General features: G+C 34.0%; 1 protein-coding gene across 1 annotated transcript in view; it reads left to right on the top strand.

Annotated features, from left to right (window-relative positions):
- LOC140445154 (DNA (cytosine-5)-methyltransferase PliMCI-like) overlaps window positions 1–22,734 on the top strand; it is a 45,874-nt gene that overhangs the window by 6,887 nt on the left and 16,253 nt on the right. The window contains exons 4-11 of the mRNA XM_072537012.1: window positions 2,067–2,195; window positions 3,068–3,309; window positions 3,410–3,594; window positions 7,432–7,673; window positions 13,826–14,001; window positions 14,193–14,343; window positions 17,679–17,922; window positions 22,485–22,682. Of these exons, the coding sequence (XP_072393113.1) occupies window positions 2,067–2,195; window positions 3,068–3,309; window positions 3,410–3,594; window positions 7,432–7,673; window positions 13,826–14,001; window positions 14,193–14,343; window positions 17,679–17,922; window positions 22,485–22,682 (1,567 nt within the window). The remainder of the gene's footprint in view (window positions 1–2,066; window positions 2,196–3,067; window positions 3,310–3,409; window positions 3,595–7,431; window positions 7,674–13,825; window positions 14,002–14,192; window positions 14,344–17,678; window positions 17,923–22,484; window positions 22,683–22,734) is intronic.

The following is a 22,734-nucleotide window of genomic DNA, read 5'->3' as shown; positions in this document are numbered from 1 at the left end:
ATAAAGATGGTGTTGGCCCAGAGCAGAAATTGAATCGGAATTGCGAACAGAAATGGAATGTTCATAAACCCTATTTTGGATTCTACGATTTTTTTGGCCTATATAGGATCGGGGGCAGTCTGCACAAGGAATTTCATAAACTCCGTGTTGTTCATTTTGAATGTTGTCTTTGATTGATCGGACAAGAGATGAAAGTTTTTGTTGGGTGGTAAATATTGTCTTTATTCCTCTTGATTGAAAAATTTTGTCGATTTTGTCAGTGACACCTTTGATATAAGGAAGAATTGCTTTCATATGGTGAGGTTCTAAGTCTTTGGATTGAGATTGAGTGGGAGGTTTTTTAGGATAGATTTTCGCGGTAACCATTTTGGATGAAGGCTTGTTTTAAACAAGAGAGCTCAGCGGGTCTACTTGCATCATCGTAAAGGTGTATTGATCTGAAAACAAGGGTATTAATTACTGAATTAATTTGTGAAATTGGATGATGAGAGTTGGCATGCAAGTAACAATTGGTATGGGTGGGTTTTTGATAAACAGAGTGATGAAAACCTTGGGATTGGTTTTTCTTTATGATAACGTCGAGAAATGGTAGGGATGAATCAGTTTCCACCTCCATCGTGAACTGGATACTAGGATGTATACCATTCAGATGGGTTTGAAAAGACACCAAAGCATTTCTGCCAAGGGGCCAAATGACGAATGTGTCGTCAACATATCGTAGCCAACATGTGGGTTTGAGCATTGATGTAGATAGTGCTCGGGTCTTGAAGTCTTCCATAAAGATATTGGCAATTACTAGAGATAGTGGGGAGCCCATTGGGGCCCCATTTATTTGTCTATACAATTGATTTTGGAAGATGAAATAAGTGTTGGACATACAATGTTTAATGAGATATAAGTGTTCTTGCTGGATACTGTATTTAGTTTTCAGAATGTTTAGAGTTTCGTCTATAGGAATGTTTGTAAACAGTAAAACGATATCGAAACTTACTAGAATATCTGACGGTGAGATAGGATATTGTTTAAGAAGTTAGATGGAATAAACAGAACTTTTAACGAAGGATGAAGCATTTTCGGAGAGAGGTAGTAAAGTTTTGGCCAAGTACTTGGCCAATGGTTGTGTAGGGCAGTTTTATGCACTGACAATGGGACGTAGAGGAATATCGGGTTTGTGAATTTTGGGTAGGCCATATATTCGAGGTATTCTGGAAGACTTCACGAGGAATTAGAGATTGTTTTTTGTCAACAGGAAGAGAGGTTTTATTGATAATGGCTTTTGTTGTTTTCTCCAAGGTTGTTGGATTATTAGGAATTGGTCTGTAGTCTTGAGTATTAATGAGATTTGAGAGTTTATTAATGTAAAAAGAAGTGTTTAGGATGACGGTGGCATTGCCTTTATCGGCGGGAAGAATGACTAGATTTGGATTTGACTGAAGTTCTCTCAGCGCTTTTTTCTCGGATTGGCTAATGTTCAGAGTAGTAGGCTTCGAGTTTCTAAGAACTGTATATATATATATATATATATATATATATATATATATATATATATATATATATATATATATATTAAATTAAATGGCCAAATATATGGCCTAGGAGGACAAATTCGTTAAACTTCCAGTTTTCGAATCGGTATCAATAAAGTGTTATGATTATTTCGGCCTATCCCAGCCTCTAAGTAGTAGTAGTAGTAGTAGTAAGCTAACTACTGTTGTAGTGAAGTTTTGGGAGACATTCGTTGGACTTTCCGAGTTTGGATTTGTATCAGCCCAAGTGTCTGATGAGGCTGGGATAGGCCGAAATGATCATAATACCTTATTGATACCGATTCGAGCACGGGAAGTTTAACGAATTTGTCCTCCTAGGCCATATATTTGGCCATTTAATTTAATAAAGCGATAGCGGCTTTCGCTAAAAGATTTTATCTTTTACATATATATATATATATATATATATATATATATATATATATATATATATATATATATATATATAGATATTTTCACAGCAGTATTTAAAATGTGAATTGATACAACAATAAAAAAATATACAGATTGTGTTTTTAGGTAGTAAGCTATGATGAAAATGCTGAAGAAGATGAGCAACCGCTAATTACATTGCCATGTATGAGAACTTTAGTAGCAATGGCAGGTGTAGCTTTTAAACATGTAAAAAAACTTAAAAATGTCAACAAGGTAAGACACTTTGATTTCTTATTTTAACGTGCAGTATATTCGGGAATTTGATACAAAATAAATATTAGATAGTTATATAAAATACCTAAAATACTATATTAATTATGTGCATAAATTTATTTTGAGTTATATCTATGGGGTGCACAGAGATTCATGTTTCAACTATTAACTTGTGAGAATCCACTTAGTAATTGATTTCTCCTTCTGGATACTTTGATTAGGTACTTTAATTACCGTAACCAGTAGACCGTCCTTTCCTGAAGAAACTACACGTCATTTTAGCCAAACGTCAAGATGATGATGATGATCCACACAAAAATCGTTTAAACAATATCTCGTCCAAATCCAGAAAATCAATAATTGATAATTCAGACTGTAGGCTATGATTCCATTTAAATATAAAAATTATCTTAGAGTTGGGCAATTCTACGTCAATTATGCAAAGTTTGGTAGGCCACCCCTTTCGATTTGGTTTAAATTTTACAGGCGTATTCTATACTACAAAATATTAAAAGTAAAAAAAAGTTCCCGTATTTTATCACTTTTTTTGCATAGCGGACTCATGCTTAAAAAATTATTCAAAAATACATTTTCGGTGTAAAATTTTGTTCTAAACACCATCTCTCCCGGTGTTAAAATTAGATTAATTTTCAAGAAAAATTCGGAAAAACCACTTTTTCTTAAAAAAAAAATCATATCTTAAAAACACGTCTTTTTTTTCTTTCAAAGTTCAGGAAAAGTTGTTAAAAAGTATATACTTTAAGGTAAAAATAAGCACAGCTCTTATATAAAAGGTTAAAATAGTATTACATTTTGGAATTTGGGGATTCACTAGAATGTCTACACGTTTTTATTTGTTTTTAAAAATATAGATCGTTAGGGAAAAAAAGAACAACATGACCAAAGCTGTCACAACTAAACTCGTCCATGATGTCTTTGAGTATTTCTTTCCCGAGCAAATTGACGCCAAAGGTTTAGAAAAAGGACCTAAAAAGAAGCGATGTGGTATTTGCGAGTCATGTCAGTCGCCTGATTGTGGGGAATGTAACCATTGCAGAGATATGGTAAAGTTTGGAGGTTCAGGAAAGTCAAAACAAGCATGTAAACGGAGAAGGTAAGGTGATATACTAAACCCACTAATACATTGAACGAAGATATCATAAGTGACCTATTGTTAACAGTTTATTATTATTTGAAATAATTTTTTTGTCCAGGTGTATGCACATGGCGATAATTGATGCTGAAGTATCTGACAATGAAGATGAGAAAGAAGTTTCTTGTGAAGTTAAATATAATAAAACTAAACAGCTGTCCACCAAAATTATACACAACGTAAAATGGAAAGATGAAAGCAAAGAAAAATACAAAGACAAAACTTGCTACTCTTCAGCCACAGTAGGTAAGTCATAATTTTATAATAATCCAATATGTCTTGTATTCAGCGGCGCATTGAGAATTATGCTAAGGGCACTCAAAAAAATTTTTTTGATGCCAACTAAATTTTGAGCTTTTAATATAGCAGTGCCAAAGATTCAGGTATCTATATCTAAATATATTAAAAAGGTAAAAGAAATAATAAATTAGACTTACTCGCTTTCTCGAATCCAGCGAAACCGGTCGTCTGGATAGTTAAATTAAATTGATTGTGAGTAAGTCTAATTTATTATTTCTTTTACCTTTTGAAATGGACTCACACAAGCAACACATTCATGATTTAAAAAATATTAATTTAAAGCTTGACCATTATTTTAAATAGTAAGATGTAAACAAATTATAATAAAATGTTCAAACAGCAATGCTTTAGAACCAAATGGTGTATTACCTGTCTTCATCTATTTGAGAAACCTGATGGATAAACATCAAAGCTAAACTATTTAGTTTTTCTTTGCTAGTACAATTTCTTAAATAAGTCTTTAGTAGTTTCAGCGATGAAAATGACCTTTCACGTGTACAGGTTTTTACAGGTAAGGTGGCCATGTGACCATTATTAGAAATAGATTATAAACAAGAGGAAATTAGTTCTTGTTACATATATCAAGAACTTAATTTTTTGATGTTGGTTTAATTTGAAATCTTTTAGGAATTATTACCAAAGCATGATTTCCCTCTTTTATGTGTATTTCATTAAGTCCATAAAAATCTACTAGACTCAAACGATTTGCCTAGCGTGTACACTCAATAAGTCCTGAAATGGTTTTAAAATCTCGTCTCGTGCGCCCCAAATCCTATGTGCCCCAAACCTATCATATATGGATTGGTTTTTCACCCAATACACAAATGCACGCGTCAACGTCACATGTCTTTATTGCCGTGTAATTATTCGGTTGGCAATGTTGCCAAAGCGTATAATTTAAGCGTTCTTTCCGACAATATAAAAATACATAATAATCATTTTGTATTTATACAATAATTATTGTATCCTACATATTTAAGGTGGCAATTTAATTGTAATGTCCATGTTTCTTTATTTTCCTGTTGGTAATTTAATTATTAAATTAGCGTTTTGGATATTTTGTATTGTGTGTGAAAGATAAGTTACATTTTCCTACTATTCTTTATATATTTTTTACTTAATCTCCCCGGGGGAGGGGTTTAATCCCCAAAAAAACCCCGTGGTTCGCAACTGATGTATGTTAATTATTCATTCATAAATCTGAAATATTTTTTAAAACCTTTATAATGTTTCTATTTGGACTATTTTTCGAAAAAGAAGTAGGAAAAATAGTAGAATCGGGTCGATAGCTAATCGGGCTGGCGTAGCACTGGCTAGTGAGTACTTAGTTCGAACTATATGCTAGCCAGAGAATTTTTTTATATATAGTAGTATAAAGTGCAAAGTGGATCTATGAATTTGAATTGGAAATTCATTAACTAATCCTATCGGAATGCGTACAACGCTAGAAAACTGGAACATACAAATAAATTTTACTTTTTCTTGATCAAAAATTCCAAATGATCATTAAAACATTTAGATATAAAAATATACCATTGTGTATATGTATAGGATGTTTGATAGACAAGTGGGTTATGAGTTAAAATTGAGGGACTAATAATTGCTCTAAAGTTAATCCTATTCGCAATGCGCACGATGGCAGAGTCATCTTGTGGTCAGTCTGCGAAGTTGAACTGTAGGATGGTCTATACATAATTTAAATGAAAAAATATATTAAGTTGCGTTTGTTTAAAATTTTAAATTATTTCAATAGTGGTGTCTATTATTAAAAAAATACCCATCATCTGCTGATATTTTGGAGTAAAAAAGTAAGTACGTAATAAAGTATTACATAATATTTTATTACATGTTAAAGTAGTACATTATTTGAAAGTATTATTTTGAAATCTATCTATATAAAAGGCTAGGACGACAGTTCACACTGTTTTTCCGGCACGATAACTCCTAGCGCCACCTAGGAAAGAAAGCTGCACTACCAACTTGTCAATCATGTTTTGTTCTTGAAAGGATAGGGTTGATTTATTGCTAATTCATTCTACACATTGATTATTCAAATATTTTTTGAGTGTTTTGTGGTGGGGGTAAATAATTCGCCGGATCGTGAAGTATCATTCGAAAGAAGAGGGGGTAGCGAATGTTAGGACAGAAATTTACACATGCCGGCATTGTAAAAAGGAAATTCCATCATATCTCCGTTGTTATTGGTCCGATTGGAGCGTGTGTTAAATGAAAGGCGAGGATATACCGAATATATTAAGATAGAAAAAACAAGCAAGGCTAAAAGAGTGCTACAAAGTATCTTCATTATTAATGAACGTATAGCTACATACGAGATATCATAGGGCACTATGGATAAAAATACATTAACTAAAAGACAAATTTTGTTTTATTGACTTAAAGAAGGCATCTGACTGAGCACAAACTAAACAACTGATCGAATCCTAACATGCGACATAGCAAATGGAAGGGGAGGATATAAAGAATATATTAAGGAAGAAAAAAACAAACAAGGTGACTACCAAAAAGGCACTACCTAGCATTTTCGTTATTAATGAACATCTAACGACGTACGAGATATCATAGGACACTATGGATAAAATTTTTTTTCTATAATACACATTTTGATTTATTGACTCAAAAGAAGACCTGTGGCTGAGCATAAAATAAACAACTGATCGAATCTTAATATGGAAATGAAAGGGTAGGATATAAAGAAAATATTGAGATAGAAAAAACAAACAAGGTGACTACCAAAAGGGGGCTATACAGCATCTTCGTTATTAATGAATATATAGCGACATATCGAGATATCACATGGCACTATGGATGATAATAGATACACTATAAGGTAAATTTGCTTTATTGACCTGAAGAAGGCCTCTGACTGAGAACAAAATAAACAAGTAGTCGAATCCTAGCCTATGACACATCACATGACCTATGTCAGGTCAGAAGAGTACCAGTTCATACTTTATATTTACTTTATATATAAAATTTAATGTGACTGTAGATGGCAATTGATTGGATCCGTCGCATGCGACAGGCAAAATTACTAATTATAGATAATGAAGTTATATTAAAAGTAAGTCACATAATATATTATACACAGTGCAAAGTGCAAATATACGTTAGTGGACTGAGTGTTTGTGATTTATTTGTTTACTCGTCAACGTTAATTAGTACTTTTAACTATATCTACTGTTTTGCGAAATCAAGAGTTTATTAAACATGCTAATAAGTAAAAAAAGTGAAGAATTTTATTTTGAACACTATCTTTCTGCTTTGTATAAAAATGTAATGAGACATGTAACTGATCATGTATAATAAATTTAAGCGCGTTCACACTACTTTCAATAAATATATTACATTTACTCAATTTAATTACATGTACCATAAGAAAAGTGATTAAAAAAAAATTTTAATATCTGAAATTATCGCTTATAATGATTAAGAGATTTAAGTCAGTATATTGTATTAATAAAGTTATTAAAAAGTGCATTTAATATTTCTACCCGTATTTGAACAAAATAAAAAACAACAAACACTATGATCCGTATGTTTACATCGAATGTGTTATTAAATTGTCCTGCAGTTGAACTTTTCGTTATATCCACTGCGGGCGCTTGAATCGCACTACTATAGGTCACGTGGGTTCGTGTACATAGCGAATATGAGATGAATACTTGGTCTTTCGTATGTAGTTTTTTTGAAGCAGTTTTTATATTAAACGGAAATAGTAAAACGCAAAGAAAAGATAAGGTAATAGTTTGATAATATTTTTAGATGATTTTATTGTTCAAATTGGCGATTATGTAATGGTTAAATCAAAAAATCCAAAGGAACCATCGTACATCGCTAGGATTATACGAATGTTTGATCAACTTCCACAAAAATATTTATTTCATGGCCTATTATTATGTCGTGGATCAGATACCATATTAGGAGAAACATCAGATCCAAGGGAATTGTTTATTATTGATGACTGCGAGAATCTTTTACTAGGAAGTATTATCTGTAAAGTAGAGGTGAGTTTATTTTTTATTAATGTTTTGAATTTTTATTTTAAGTTTTTTAGGTTTATTTATAAGTTGTTATTTATGTATATTATTTTTATGCTGTTGAATTTAAAATCATAATAACATCATAATTAATATCGAAGCAGTCGATGTAACAGTACTGGCCCCATTAAAGTTCAATATTTGTAGCATTTATGTTTCACCAGACGAAACTCTAACTAATCCGAATTGCTTAATCTTCTCCAACAAATTTCCCCACCTCGTATAATTACAGGAGATTTTAATGGCCATAACATTACATTGGGATCAAATAAAACAACACAGAGGGAAATATTTTAAAAAACGTTTTTAACACTATGAACCTATGCCTACTCAACAACGGATCTCCAACAAGATTCAATATGGCTACGGAAACATCTTCTGCCATTGATCTCTCCATATGCGAACCCTCATTACTCACCCAACTAGATTGGACAGCACTAAAAGATTTATATAGTAGTGACCACTTCCCAATCTTAATAAAACATACAGTTAATTGAAATACAAATGCAATACCAACTCAAAAATGGAAACTAAAAAAGGCAAATTGGATTGAATTTGAAAAAATTGTATCAGAGAGAAATCAGATTAAAATTTCAGAGTCGATTGACGACACACTCACGAGCTTTAATCAGCGTGTACTGGATGTTGCTAATGTAGCTATAGGAAACTTTCAACTTTTAAAGAAACACAAACCAGTTCCTGGTGAAACAAACAATGTGAGGACTCTATTCAATTAAATAAATCAATTTGGAACCAATACAAAAAGTACAAAAATATTGAACTATTAACAGAGTACGGAAAGTATTTAAACCATCTAAGATATGCAGATGACGTAGTACTAATAGCCGACAGCTGGAAAGAACTGAAGACGATGATCGATGAGCTTCATACGGAATCCATAAAAAAAGGACTGAAAATGAATCTGAGTAAAACTAAGCTAATGTCGAATAAAGATGATCAACCGATGATAACCATCCAAGGAACAAAAGTGGAACATGTAGAAGAATACATATATCTGGGTCGGAATATCAAGGTAAACAAAGAAAACCAAACTACCGAAATAAGCAGACGAGTAAGAATGGGATGGGCCGCATTTGGAAAGCTCTCATACATACTGAAAGACAAAAAGATACCCCAAAACCTTCGAACCAAAGTGTTCGATTCTTGTATCCTTCCCGTTCTCACTTACGGAGCTCAAACCTGGACATTCACAAAAAAGAACATGGACAAGATTCGAAAAACTCAGCGAGCCATGGAACGACAGATGCTTGGTATCTCACTAATAGATCGGCAAACGAACGAAGCAATCCGGAACAAAACAAAAATAAAGGACGCCGCGAAACAAGCAGCTAAATTAAAATGGAAATGGGCTGGACACAACGAACGTCTCGAAGATGGTAGATGGAACAAAGAAGTCGGAAACTGGCGACCGTACGATGCGAAGAGACCAAGAGGAAGACCTCAAATGCGCTGGAGCGACGATATCAAAAGAGTCGCAGGACCAATGTGGAAACGCCTAGCACACAACAGGGATGAATGGCGAGAAATGGGAGAGGCCTTTATTCGACAATTCGGATAGAAAAAGGGCTAAAAAAAAAAAAAAAAAAAAACAGAGTACAAAAAATGTAGAGCTGAAGCAAGGAGAATCATAAAAAAGCAAACAAGAATCCTGGCAGAAATATATATTTAGCATTAACACCAACACAAATATATCATCGGTTTGGAAAAAAGTTAAAAAAATAACAGGAGAGCACACTTACCAATAAATCGTAAGTCTAGAAAAAGAAGGGACGTTACTAACTGATCCACAGGATATAGTAAGTAAATGAACTAGCTGATACCTATCAAACATTCTCATCCAGCCAAAATTACAGTAACGAGTTCTTAACTTACAAACAACAGGAGGAGGCAATACCTATTACAATTTCCGATGAATTTAACCCTATCAATACGAGGATAGATTTATATAAAAACTAGCCTTTGATAGATGGCGCTACTTGATACCGAATTGGTTTAGGTGTTGACATTTGCCATTCATGACATGACGTCTGTCAAAATTTTAAGTTTTCAAAACAATTAGTTTGGTTTTTACAGCCGTCAAAATCTAGCAAATTTTGTGTTTTCGAAGAAATGGAAAAAGTCGAGTATCGTTCGGTGATTAAGTTCCTCCACAAAAAGTGTAAAATTAATGTGCAAATGAGCATCCCGGGAGGCCAAATGAAGTCACCACGCCGAAAATGATCATAAAGTCTATGACATGATTATGGCAGATCGTCGAATTAAGCTCAGCGAGTTAATAGAGGTCCTAAACATTTCCTACGACCGCGTACACAACATCATTCACCATCATTTGGACGTTAAAAAGCTATCCGCGCGATGGGTGCCGCGTTTGCTGACAATCGATCAAATGCAAAAACGTGTGACCACTTCGGAGACGCTTTTGGCGATGATACGGCGCGATCCGAAGGATTTTTTCGCCGATTTATCACCGTTGATGAAACCTGGGTGCATTATTACACACCGGAAATCAAAGAACAGTCGAAACAGTGGCGCAAACGCGGCGAAGGGCCGCCGAAGAAGGCAAAGAGTGCACATTCGGCCGGCAAAGTGATGGCGACTGTTTTCTGGGATGCGAAGGGCATCATCCACATCGACTACTTGGAAAAAGGAAAAGTAATCAATGGTGAGTTACGCAGCATTATTGGATCGATTCGATGCCGAATTACGTAGAAAACGCCCCGGTTTGGAACGCAAAAAAGTGCTCTTTCGCCAAGACAATGCACCGGCTCACCGATCGGCCGTCGCCATGGCAAAATTACACGAATTGGGCTATGAATTGGTTGAACACCCACCGTATTCCCCAGATCTTGCCGCCAGCGATTTTTTCTTGTTTCCAAACCTAAAAAAATGGCTCGGAGGACGCCGTTTCGCAACAAATGATGAAGTCGTCGCTGAAACATCGGCCTATTTTGAAGAGCTCGAGCAAAAGTACTATTCGGATGAAATAAAAAAATTGTAACATCGTCTTACTAAGTGTATACATTTCTCAACATAGTCCCCTAAAAGGGGACTATGTTGAGAAATGAATCGATTTAATTCCAAAATACTTGTTTTTTCTATCAAAGGCTAGTTTTATATCAATCCACCCTCGTACACCTCTTAGTAATGGAGAGTATCAAGAAGCACTTAATAGAATTAAAGATACTTCACCAAGTCCAGACGACATATCAATACAATTTATTAAACAACTTCCCATAGTAGCAAAAGAGTTTCTACTCCAAATTTTTAATACTATTTGGTCTCAAAAATCATTTCCAAAAATCTGGAAAAATGCCATTGTTATTCCTATTATTAAACCAAATAAAGATAAATTACAACCAGAATCATATCGTTCCATATCATTAACATGTTCTTCATGTAAACTTATGGAAAAAATAGTCAACAAAATGGAACCTAGAACATAATGATCAACTTACCATCGAACAAGCTAGCTTTAGGCCAGGCAGATCTACAAAAGAACAACATTATAGATCTAGAAAACAATCTTCACGAAGCTTTTAAAAATGTATGGCAATTTACTTCGACATCTAATTTTGACATTTGATACTAAGGACTTTGATATTAAGGAAATCTTTTGGCCTACATAAACAATTTTTTAACTCAAAGAACATTTCAAGTCCTAGCGAATCGTGCTATATCCTATCTCAGAGAACAGCAAAACGGAATTCCACAAGGATCGATTATCAGTCCTACTCAATTTTTATTAGCAATAGACGATATAATAAAAATCATTGCGAAACCTCTTCAGGCAAGAATATATGCTGATGACCTAATTATTTACATCAAAGGCAAGAATGTTCATAAACCGTATTCATTTTACAAATTCCCAGTTGTCAATAGAAGCACGTGAAAGCCAAACAGGGTCGTACTGATGTGCATCATATGATTTTTAAAAATATTTACTTTTGAAACTGTTAGTGTAAGAATTTCTTGAAATTTAATCATTATATCACAATTAAACTAAACTCTAAAAAATAACACGACCAGTAAATAACTTAACAATAACTATAACATAAATATAACACAATATATTAACTTAAAAATCAACACGATACAATTTGAATTTAAAATACTGGCAAGTTTGGATTTGTAACATGAGAATCTGTCTGGCTTAAGGTAATAAATTATATTTAATAGCCTCCTGACGAATGAGACGGCAAATATCAACACGTGCTCATATTTACAGATGGGAATTTGGTAAATGAATGTACTTTAGTATGACTTCAATATTACAAGAATACTTAAATAAACTAGTAAATTGGTCCCTAAGTATCGGTTTCGGGTTTTGCTCTAATAAAACAAAAAATGTATATTTTCAAAAAGACATATCGAGGATAAACCGAACTTAATGCTTGAAATCCAAAATCTTTTCTATACTTACAAACGAAATAAAATTTTTAGTAGTGATATTTGATCAACAGTCATATCCAGCAGTTAATTCTTTCATGTCGAAATGGCCTTAACTTGTTAAAATACCTAGCTCACAAAACTGTTGGTGCCGATGGTACAACGCTACTCATGTTATACAGTCCTTAATTCGTTCCAAAATTGATTACGGATGTGTTGTATATGCATCTGTCAGCACAACAATGTTAAAACCTTTGGATACGTTACACAACACCTCTATTTTCTTGTGGCATGTTAAAGTAATTACTATTTAAATGGGAATAAGCCACAATTAAAGGTTAAAGTACGTTTATTGACGTTTAAATTTTCACTTCGGAAATCGTTCTCAAAATACGATTATTTTGAGAACGAGAACATGGCTAATGACCCTTCAAAGTTCAATCTCCCATATTCCCGCAGAATTTATCATGCAATGAACCTACTTAACTGGAAGCAATTTCTACCCTTATATCAATACAAAAATATATCTTTATCTTCACCTTGGATTATAAAAATTCCAACAGTCAATTGCAGTCTATTACAATTAAAAAAAAATAGCACCAACCCTAATTTTATCATACAACTCTTCAGAGATCTAATTAACTCCAATTCTGATTACACAGTATACTATACAGACGCGTCTAAAACTGAAATGGAGTCGGAGTGGCAATAATTAACAGCACAGATTCTCAAACATAGAATTCCAAATACTGCAACTATATTAACAAGAGAACTCTATGCAATTTACCAAACAATACTAAACGCAAATGCAAATAAGATGAACAAAATATTAATTGTGACAGATTCTATGCCATCATAGAACATCAAGCAGCAGACAAAAATGCCAAAGAAGCTATAAACGACAACAGTATCCCCATATCACCCCAATCTGTAAATATGAATCTAAGAAGCTACTTCATAAAGCACATGTTCGAGAACTGGACCAATAAATGTAAATCCACACCATCAAAGCTTCAGAAGATTGGACTATGGCAACCACCCGAGGTGTCCAGATGAACGCAAATAATTATTTTCCCTTTACGACTTGGACATACCCAGTTTTCTCATGAACATTTGTTTAAGAAAGAAGAACGCTTAATTTGTCATGAGTGCGATTCACCCCTTACGGTAAAACATGTGCTAGTGGAAAAGTGTGAAAAGTTAAATCGTCACAGAATTAAATACCATTTACCAAACAATCTTAAAGACATTTTAAATTCAAAAAACACTATAGATAACCTACTTTTGTTTTTAAAAGACTTTAATTTACTTAGCAATACATTTATTAGGTTGAAGCGGGTTTTTTGTAAATAAAAAAAGAGATTTTGTGAGAAACAAGACATTATCCCGATCGTTGCTCTAAAAGGGTGGTAGTGGTTGGAACATCTGGGAAAGGCTGGGAAAACCAAGACCGCTAAAAGTGGCTCGAATCCGTGTAAAGAAGATTTGTTTAAGATGAGATGAGAAATTGGGAAACTGCGTCTATGGACAAAAGAAAATGACGAAAAGCGGTAGAAAAATTCAAACCCATGGACCTTGAAGAAGTCTTTGGTTGACATTATTTGAGTTGATATAATATTTATACACGTTTGCGTATTTACGATTTAATTCGGTTTTCTTTTTTGTGTACTTTCTTGGTCATTGCTGTGTATCTTTAGCCTTCTACTTTTTAGGTAACATTTCGTCAAATTCCCCACAACTGGTCATCATTAGGCGGCGAACAAAATTTGGAAGAGCAGTTGGAGGATGACGGCAAAACATTTTATTTTACTAAACGGTTTCATAAAAACAGATTTGAAGATCTTGATTTTGATCCAAATGCCAATATTGACGGCTGCGAAGGATGCAAGTGAGTTAATATAATCTTTATATTACATAATATAATATAAGCTATTTGCCGATTACATCGATTCATAGCCTTGTAATGTAGCACTAGATTTTTCCACTTTCAATTAATTTCTATACTGTCAATGCATTACACGGTCCATCAATATTCTTTAACTTTTCTATTTCTACATTTTATAATTCTTTGCTTTTTAGACGGCAAGGAATGTTTAAGAAACAGCAGACTCCTACTTTAGTAAACAAATGTATTACATGGAAAAATGAAGATTATAAAACAGGTACAGGAGTATTCTTAGATCCAGATGTTTACACTTTCAACAACTTTTCTAAAGTTGCCAAAGAAAATGTAAGTATTTTGTTTAATTATAACATTTTGGCATAACTTTTGTTTATAAAAGCAAATTCAACACCAAAAAATGAATTTTAATTTTTTTTTACTAAAGACACAGAAGTGTACTTACATTAGAATCTGGTCAGTAAGACCAATTATCAATTTGTTTCTAACTTAAATTACTAATGAAATCTTAAAATTAGGTGTCTACTCACTAGTATCTTTCCTATTATTCCTAATAACTAGCATTAAATTTAGCATGCATACTCGCACAACACTTTACTCTGCTTTTCACTCACTCATTATTCCAGTTCAAAAGGCTTTGTTCTTTTGAGCCTTCTCTCTAGGTTCGTATTGTCGAGGAGCTGGATAGCCTCGACGTTTACATGATGATGGAGTCGTTGTTCATGGCTCCCTGCAAATTTCTTGATTATCTGATTGACGTCTACGTTCCAAGGCGCATCTACGATGTTCCTCAGCACTTTATTCTGGAATATCTGGATTACTTTGATGTTACTAGGCTTGGCACAGCCCCAGAGTTGGCAGCCATAGGTCCATACTGGTCTCAGTATTTGTTTATAGATTAGGAGTTTATTATTTATGGATAGAGAGGAATGTCTTCCCATCAACCAATACATTTTCTTGTAGCGGATGCCTAGTTCTTCTCTTTTCTTCTTCACGTGAGCTTTCCAGCGAAGTTTCGCATCAAGAGTGATCCTCAAGTACTTTGCTGATGTTGCAATAGAAGGCACTTGGACATCATTTATTCTAATTGGAATATTATTAATTCTCTTGTTGGTAAAATTTATATGGACTGATTTATTCTCATTCAGCTTAATTTTCCATTTTTTGGTCCATTCAAAGAATTTATTTATTGAATTTTGTAGTTTTTCTGTAGCTTCTTCGACGGTGTCACTTACCGCTAAGACAGCAGTGTCATCTGCGAAGGTAGCTAGGGTATCGTCTTCTAGTTCAGGTATATCACACGTGTATATTAGGTATAGGACTGGACCCAATACACTCCCTTGTGGAACACCTGCTTCAATATCCTTGAGATCAGTGTATGCATCTTATTGTTTAACTCTAAAATGTATGTTCGTTAGATATGATTGTAATATATTTGAATATTGTTTAGGCATGAATGATTTAAGTTTATGTATCAAACCCTTATGCCAGACTTTATCAAACGCCTGTGCCACATCTAGGAAGATTGCAGAACAGACTTTTCTTTTCTCTAATGATCTTACAATTATAGCAGTTATTCTATGCACCTGGTCAATTGTCGAATGCTTATTTCTAAATCCAAATTGATGATCTGGAATTATTTTCTTTTCTTCAATTATTGGTAGGATTCTTCGCAGGAGGAGTTTTTCAAACACCTTGGACATCACAGGTAGGAGTGATATTGGTCTATATGATGTCACCTCATTGGGGGATTTCCCAGGCTTTGGTATCATGATCACCTCAGCTATCTTCCATAAATCTGGAACATATTGTAGTCTAAAGGCAGCATTTATTAAATTTGTTAATTTTACGATAGCTTTTCTTGGTAGATTTTTTAGCAGTCTTCCGGTAATGAGGTCATAACCTGGTGCTTTATTTGGGTCGATTTGTTCTTTAATTAACTCAGCTACTTCTTTTGGGGAAGTTGGCTTGATATTCTCATCTATTTGCTTTGGTTCGGACCAATCCTGGTCATCGTCTTAGTCATCTTGCAACTTAAATGTGTTCTCTAGATGAGTGGCAAATCTCTCTGCCTTCTGCTGATTATTTCTGGCCCAACTACCGTCTTCCAGTTTTATTGGAGGAGAATGTAATATTGGCCTTTTAATTCTTTTTGTAGCTTTCCAAAGCGAGTACCATGTGCTGCTGTCGTTTGTTAACTCTTCCAGATAAGATTTAATAGATTCATTCTTAATTTTCTGGATTTCTCTTTTAAGTTGCTGGCTGGCATTGTTTAGGTTAGTTTTGTCTCGAGGGGCTCTCGTTTGCTGCTCTCGTAATGAATTTTAAGTGAAAGTTTTTTTAAATACTGATAATAATTGTCAAACTGTAAGAAGTTGCATCGATTTAATTTATATTTACTTACATATAGTCATTAATTAAAGAAAAACAATCACATTGACTTGTACCCAAACTGTGCTGTTGATTTATTAAATTTTAAGCAGTTCCTTCGAAATTTAAATCATCGTTTCAGATTTATTTTTTAGTTATTTAAATAAAAATGAAAACACGAACAATATTTTATTAATTAAATTTGACAGTTCCACCACTAAGTATAACTTTAAATAAAGGAAAAATATTTTCTAAAACCAACGTAATGACAGTTTGCAGAATGAAAACTTCCCATAAGTGTAACAAAAGGAATTATTACAAATATTATAGATTTGGGAACTTCTTAACATATCAGTTAATGTAAAGGCAAGTTTATTTAAAGATGAATAGTTGCAATAAATATTACTTGTTAATGTACGAGTAGAAAAATATATATATCGGTTTCAAAACGTCTTGCGTCGTTGTCCGATGCCTAATTTCCACGAATTTCTATCATTCCATTGTTCTTCGGTCAAATCTCGGGAGCTCATTGCCTTTGTTATTCCTTCCTTCCATGTTCTTTTTGGTCTTCCTCGTTTCTTACGATTTGGTGGTATCCATTTCATGGCGATTTTTGGTAGTCTTGTTTCTGGCATTCTTTGAACATGGCCATACCATATAAGTTGTTTCCTTTCTATGTCTGTTGCCAGTGATCCATCTACCCCCATCCGATTCCTTATTTCATCGTTTCTAATTCTGTCTGCCCTAGATATTCGAAGTGATCGTATAAATACATCCATTTCTGTTGCTTCGAGTTTTCTTTTATTGCTTTCTGTTAGTCTCCATGTCTCTGTACCATAGGTTAAGCTGGTTTTTATGAGAGATTCATATATATTGTATTTTCGTCTTTTACCAATTTCTGAGCTCCAAAGAACTCCGTTAAGGCATCCAATTGTTCTACGAGCCTGGGTTATTCGTTTTCTAATTTCCCTATTGTCTGTGCCTGTGGAAAAGAAAAAAATATTACGGCACTAATTTCGATATTTTATTCCAACAATTTTTTGTCATAAACATGCCAAATATAATACTATTTTAAATACTTGAGAGATCCAACAATATTTGCGATTGATGTTATCGATATAAAACTACTTGATTTTTATCGAAAATTTACTGTTTATGTTACATTGTTTTCCATGTTGTTAAGCAATTGAGCTGTTTTTGAAAATTTTCGCAGTTACAACTGTTACCGCATCGCGGTAATCATTAAAAACCCAGATCGTGAACGCCTACTTACTGTTTATAATTGGATTTTACAGAATGAAAATCAATTGGATGCTGTCCTATATCCAGAGTATTTTAGAAAAAAATCAGACAGCGTTAAAGGTTCCAACGAGAATACCGTTAGTCCGTTTGTCATTGGTATAATAGAAGATATTAAAGAATCAAAAAATAAGGATATTAAGATCGAAGTCAGAATCTTCTTTAGACCAGAGCATACTTTTGTTTCCATGCTTTCGGTATATACAAAGGACTTGAATTATTTGTTTTATAGTGATGAAGGTAAGGCAAAATTATCGCATATAAATATCTGTTCTTATTTGACGTGGTCATATATTAGTCCGTCAATGATTATATATTTTTGTCAATATCTTTCTGTATAAGCATCTACATAATCAGATTTGTATTCTGAAAATGTGTACTTCCCTTAACTGTAGCTGATCTACACTTCTAAAAGATAGACAGCTTAGTGCTCTAAGTGAACTTAGAGCACTGATACACTATGTTCTCGAAGGCACCGTTGCTCAGTTCTGGTAGAGTATGAGCAGGGTCATTAATAGATGCGAGGAACACAAGTTTCTCAAACGTATAGTGTCTACATATAATAAATGTCCACACATATATTAATCAAAAACGTACTTGTTTATTCAAACTAATTTAAAAATAACACTTTTACAAATAAAAAAGTATTCCTAGACGTTAATGGAACAGTTAAAAGCATTTATAATTTACCTGAAGTCTTCGGCTTCAGTGGAATTGGCATCATCGCAGGATACACAAAGATTTGACTTCTTGCTGTGCTTACCACATACATACTTTTGGCATTTTGAACATTTTGAGCATTTTGAACTATAGTTGTTTTTGCCAACTTTTTGGTCTGTTCTCTTTTAGAATTTGCTAATTTACAACATGAATGGCATCGTCCCTTTTTTTATGTTGGGATGATATTGAAGGTACAACTTGGAAAAGTTTGCGTTCGAGTATATTTTTGATGGCATGCGGTAGAAAATGTTGAAATCCGTTTAAATTTGCAGCTCTTCTTTCAATAAGAGCGTAAGAGCGTTGAAGCAAGTCCTAATTCTTGCAGAAACAAACGACGACGATTGCTCTTATTTTCATTAAAATTTGGAAAATTGAGAATAAATAGAGAGTACGCATTGATGGCTGCATTATCCAACAAAGTGGATAAGATCGCTTCGACGTATATTTTCTCTCCATCTGGTTTAAAGCGTCAACACCTCTTTTAGTCCCATTATAAAAAATATTGATATTTAATTTATTTTTGTATTCGCCGCTTACATCATCAGAATGCAGTGTTAATAGAAAGAGAAGTATCTTTGTAGGCTTTTGACGTGTTACATAAGAAATAAAAGTAACTGGTGAGTTTCCAGAGTTTGGATCTGAAAATGCAAACATATTTGCAAATATTAATTCCGTTTTCTTAAGTACTTTTAATATATGCCTTCGATTTTGTAGGAGAGTGCCAACTAAAGTCAGACCAAAGTTTTTGTGGAGATCTTCAAACTGCACAGAAGTGTAATATCTGTCCGTCGTTATTTTACGTCCAGAGTTTCGAATCGAAGACAAGTATCGTTTTACTATTCCCTGTGGACCCCTAGATGCTGGTGTGCTGCCTTCATATTTTGCTACATCAACCTCCAGACACAAACGTAACAAGTTTAACAATCTGCAAGTTTTCGTATAAGAACACCATATTTACTAGGCTTTTCTTTCATGAAAACTTTGAACAGGCATCTGCCTTGAAATAAAAATAACATTTCGTCTATTACGACGTTCATACTTGATGTAAAATATCTCAAAAATGTATCGTTCAGCAAATCAAACATTTTACGTAAGCGTGCAGACTCTACTGCTTGTTTCCTCTTAGTTCTGGTGGTTTATCGTAAAATCTTTAAATTTTTGTCACTTCTCGAATTAATCGGGGCAATATGAGATGATCTGCCGAATTTTTTAGATCACAAATCCTGATATTCTAATTTGGTGTCATCATTAAAATTAAATGAAAAAACCAAGAAAATCTCGGTATCATCTGTTTTTGGCACGTAGCACGTAGCAAGATTTTGTAGTATTTCCGGAGTAAAGAATTTTTGGAATGACTGCAATATATTTTCTACTTTGCATTCGTGTCGAAGTCTTGGTTGATCACGAAAAAGGTTTGCTACAGCTCTCCGTATGGGAGAGCTGTAAAAATGCTTCAAACTGTGCTAAACAACATAGAAGCGCGAGACGACAACCTAACACGGCAGAGTCAGTTCAAATACTGAAAAGTATCTTCTTCTTCTTCTTAGTCGTTGACCTGATGCAGGTATCGTGATATCATGAAGCTATTAGCTAAATTTCCCAATGTTCCTCCACGTTTTTCTATCTTCTGCCATTCTAGCACATTCTGACAATGGAGCGCCAATGGTAGCAACAATATGGTCCGTGTATCCTGTGGGAGATCTACTTCTATTTCTTTTGCCTTCTACTTTTCCCTGGATGGTAAGTTTTTCAAGACCATTTCTTCGAAGCACATGTCCAAAATAGCTTATTATTTGTTCTGATATTTGTGTTCTTAGTCTTTTCTTTATGTTTAGTTGGTCCAGTATGGATTCATTTGTTCTTCGGGCCACCCATGGTATTCTCAGCATTCGTCTCCAGCAGTACATCTCAAATACATCTATGTTCTTTTTGTCTTTCTCAGTAAAGGTCCAGCATTCCGATGCATAAGTAAAAACTGGAAAAACTAGACTTCTTACTAGTCTCATTTTTGTATCGGTAGTTATTTCATGGCTTTTCCAAATTTTTGTTAATTTTGCCATAGCGCTTTTTGCGATTGCTGACCGCCGCTTTATTTCTTCAGTACAGCCTCCTTTGTTGGTTATTAATGAGCCCAGATACACAAATTTATCTACAACAGCGATATTGTTTATCATGACCAGATGATTTTGATTGTTGTTAGCTCTGTCAATTATCATGATTCTCGTTTTATCTCTGTTTATTTTAAGGCCCATCGTTAAGCTTACGTCTTCTATCCGTTGTAGCAGGTGAATCAATTCAGCTTCAGAACTAGCGAGGATAGTAGTATCATCTGCATATCTCAAGTTGCAAATCTTCTTCCCGCCAATGGTGATGCCACCGTTCCAGACCTCAGTAGCTTTCCGCATTATCCATTCACTATAGATGTTAAATAGAATTGGGCTTAGTATGCAGCCTTGTCTCACGCCCTTTGTGACCCTGAAACTATCGGTTAGTTCCCCATTTATTCTAACTCTGGCATAATTGTTATTGTACAGGCTTTTAATTAGCAATATCAGATGATTGGGGACTCCCATTTCAGACAAAACCTGCCACATTTTACTCCAGTTGACCAAATCGAAAGCTTTACTATAATCTATGAAGCACAAATATGTTGTGATGTTGAATTCTCTGGATTTTTCTACAATCTGCCGTACGTTTAAAATTTGTTCTCTAGTACCACGTCCGGGGACGAAACCTGCTTGTTCCTCCGCAATGTTAGGTAGTAAAATGGGCTTTATCCTCTCGAGAATTATGTGTAAGAGTATCTTACTGCAATGCGCAATTAGAGCAATTGTTGCTACAGATAGTTGCTACATAAATCTTTCGCTCCCTTTTTATGTATAGGAATATATAGTGATTGTGTCAAGTCCTCAGGCCATTTACCTGTCTCCCACACTCTTTGACAAATTTGATGTATTATATCCACTCCAACGTCATCTAGGGCCCAAATCATTTCAATAGGTATGTTATCTGGACCGGCAGCTTTCTGACTTTTTTGCCTCATAATTGCTGCTTCAACTTCACTTTTGAGTACGTCAGGTTCCGTCACAAAACTGGCATCTTCTTGTTGTGATGGGGCGTCTGTGCTTTCCTCCATCATTAGTGGAAAGCACAGACGCCCACAGACTGCAAAGTATAATCGCGACGTAATTGTTTACTCGTATTTACGACGTTATTAGGCATAAACTACGGAGCAGTCTAGATAACTGTCATTTGTCATTAGTAATTATTTGAGATTTATAAAAACAAAGGTATTTAGAAAATCGGACGTATTTAATGTTGTGGATACTTTTTAACCCACCCTTGGTCCTTCTAGGGTTAAAATTAAAAATAAGGAACATTTATTTTGAGTTACAACCAGAAAATCAGTAAGAATGAAATCAGAAGGATACTTAAGGCGATGAAGAATAACAAATGGCAGAAAAAACTGGATAACTGTGGAATTTCTAAAGAATGGAGGAAAACAACAAGTTTTGTACATACATACTTATGCATGAAATACTTTTACAATACAAACAAAACGCAAAGCACAAAACAAATACCTAATACCTGAAGGAAAAAAGCAAAAACACTACTATTATTATTTAAAAAAGGGACAGGAAGGACATACAAAATTATAGATCAATCCCTTTGCTCAGTGTAATATACAAGCTGCTAACTAAAGTACTAATTAAAAGTAGATTAACAACTAAGTTAAATAACTACCAGACAAAGAACAACAGGCCAGCTTTAGGAAGGACTTTACTACAAGTGATCATATGCTAATTATGAAGATATTAATTGAAAAAGCCAGTGAATATCAGATAGAAAGATAAACACATAGCGACTTCTGGTATTACCTTAAGTGATAGCGAGATCTTAATATTTTAGACATAATGATCAGCTTGCATCAGATCTGTTATGGGAAAATGCAAATTTTCAGACTTCAAATCCGACTTTTAAGATATGTCTAACGTATGGTCTACGTGAAACATCGTCTGTAGTTGTGTAGAAGTGATACAAGTTGAATTTATTGTCAAGATTATTTAGATAATTTTTTTTAGTGATTACTGTGCCATTTATTAACAAAGTAATGGGCAAATGCTATTTGTCTTACGGCTACAATTTTGAATCTCCAACAGAATGGTCTGAACTAGGCCCATATCGTTTCTATTTCACCGAAGCTTACGATCCAGAAAATAAGAAAATAAAAGAGCTTCCTACAAATGCGAAAAATATAGGCATAAGAGGAAAAGGAAAAGGTAAGTTTTTTTTATATTATTTTTGTACATGAACATCAATCAAATCACTTTT

This window comes from Diabrotica undecimpunctata, chromosome 7, assembly GCF_040954645.1.
Source record: "Diabrotica undecimpunctata isolate CICGRU chromosome 7, icDiaUnde3, whole genome shotgun sequence".
Classification (NCBI taxonomy): domain Eukaryota; kingdom Metazoa; phylum Arthropoda; class Insecta; order Coleoptera; family Chrysomelidae; genus Diabrotica; species Diabrotica undecimpunctata.
This window is presented reverse-complemented; position numbering and strand designations above follow the sequence as displayed.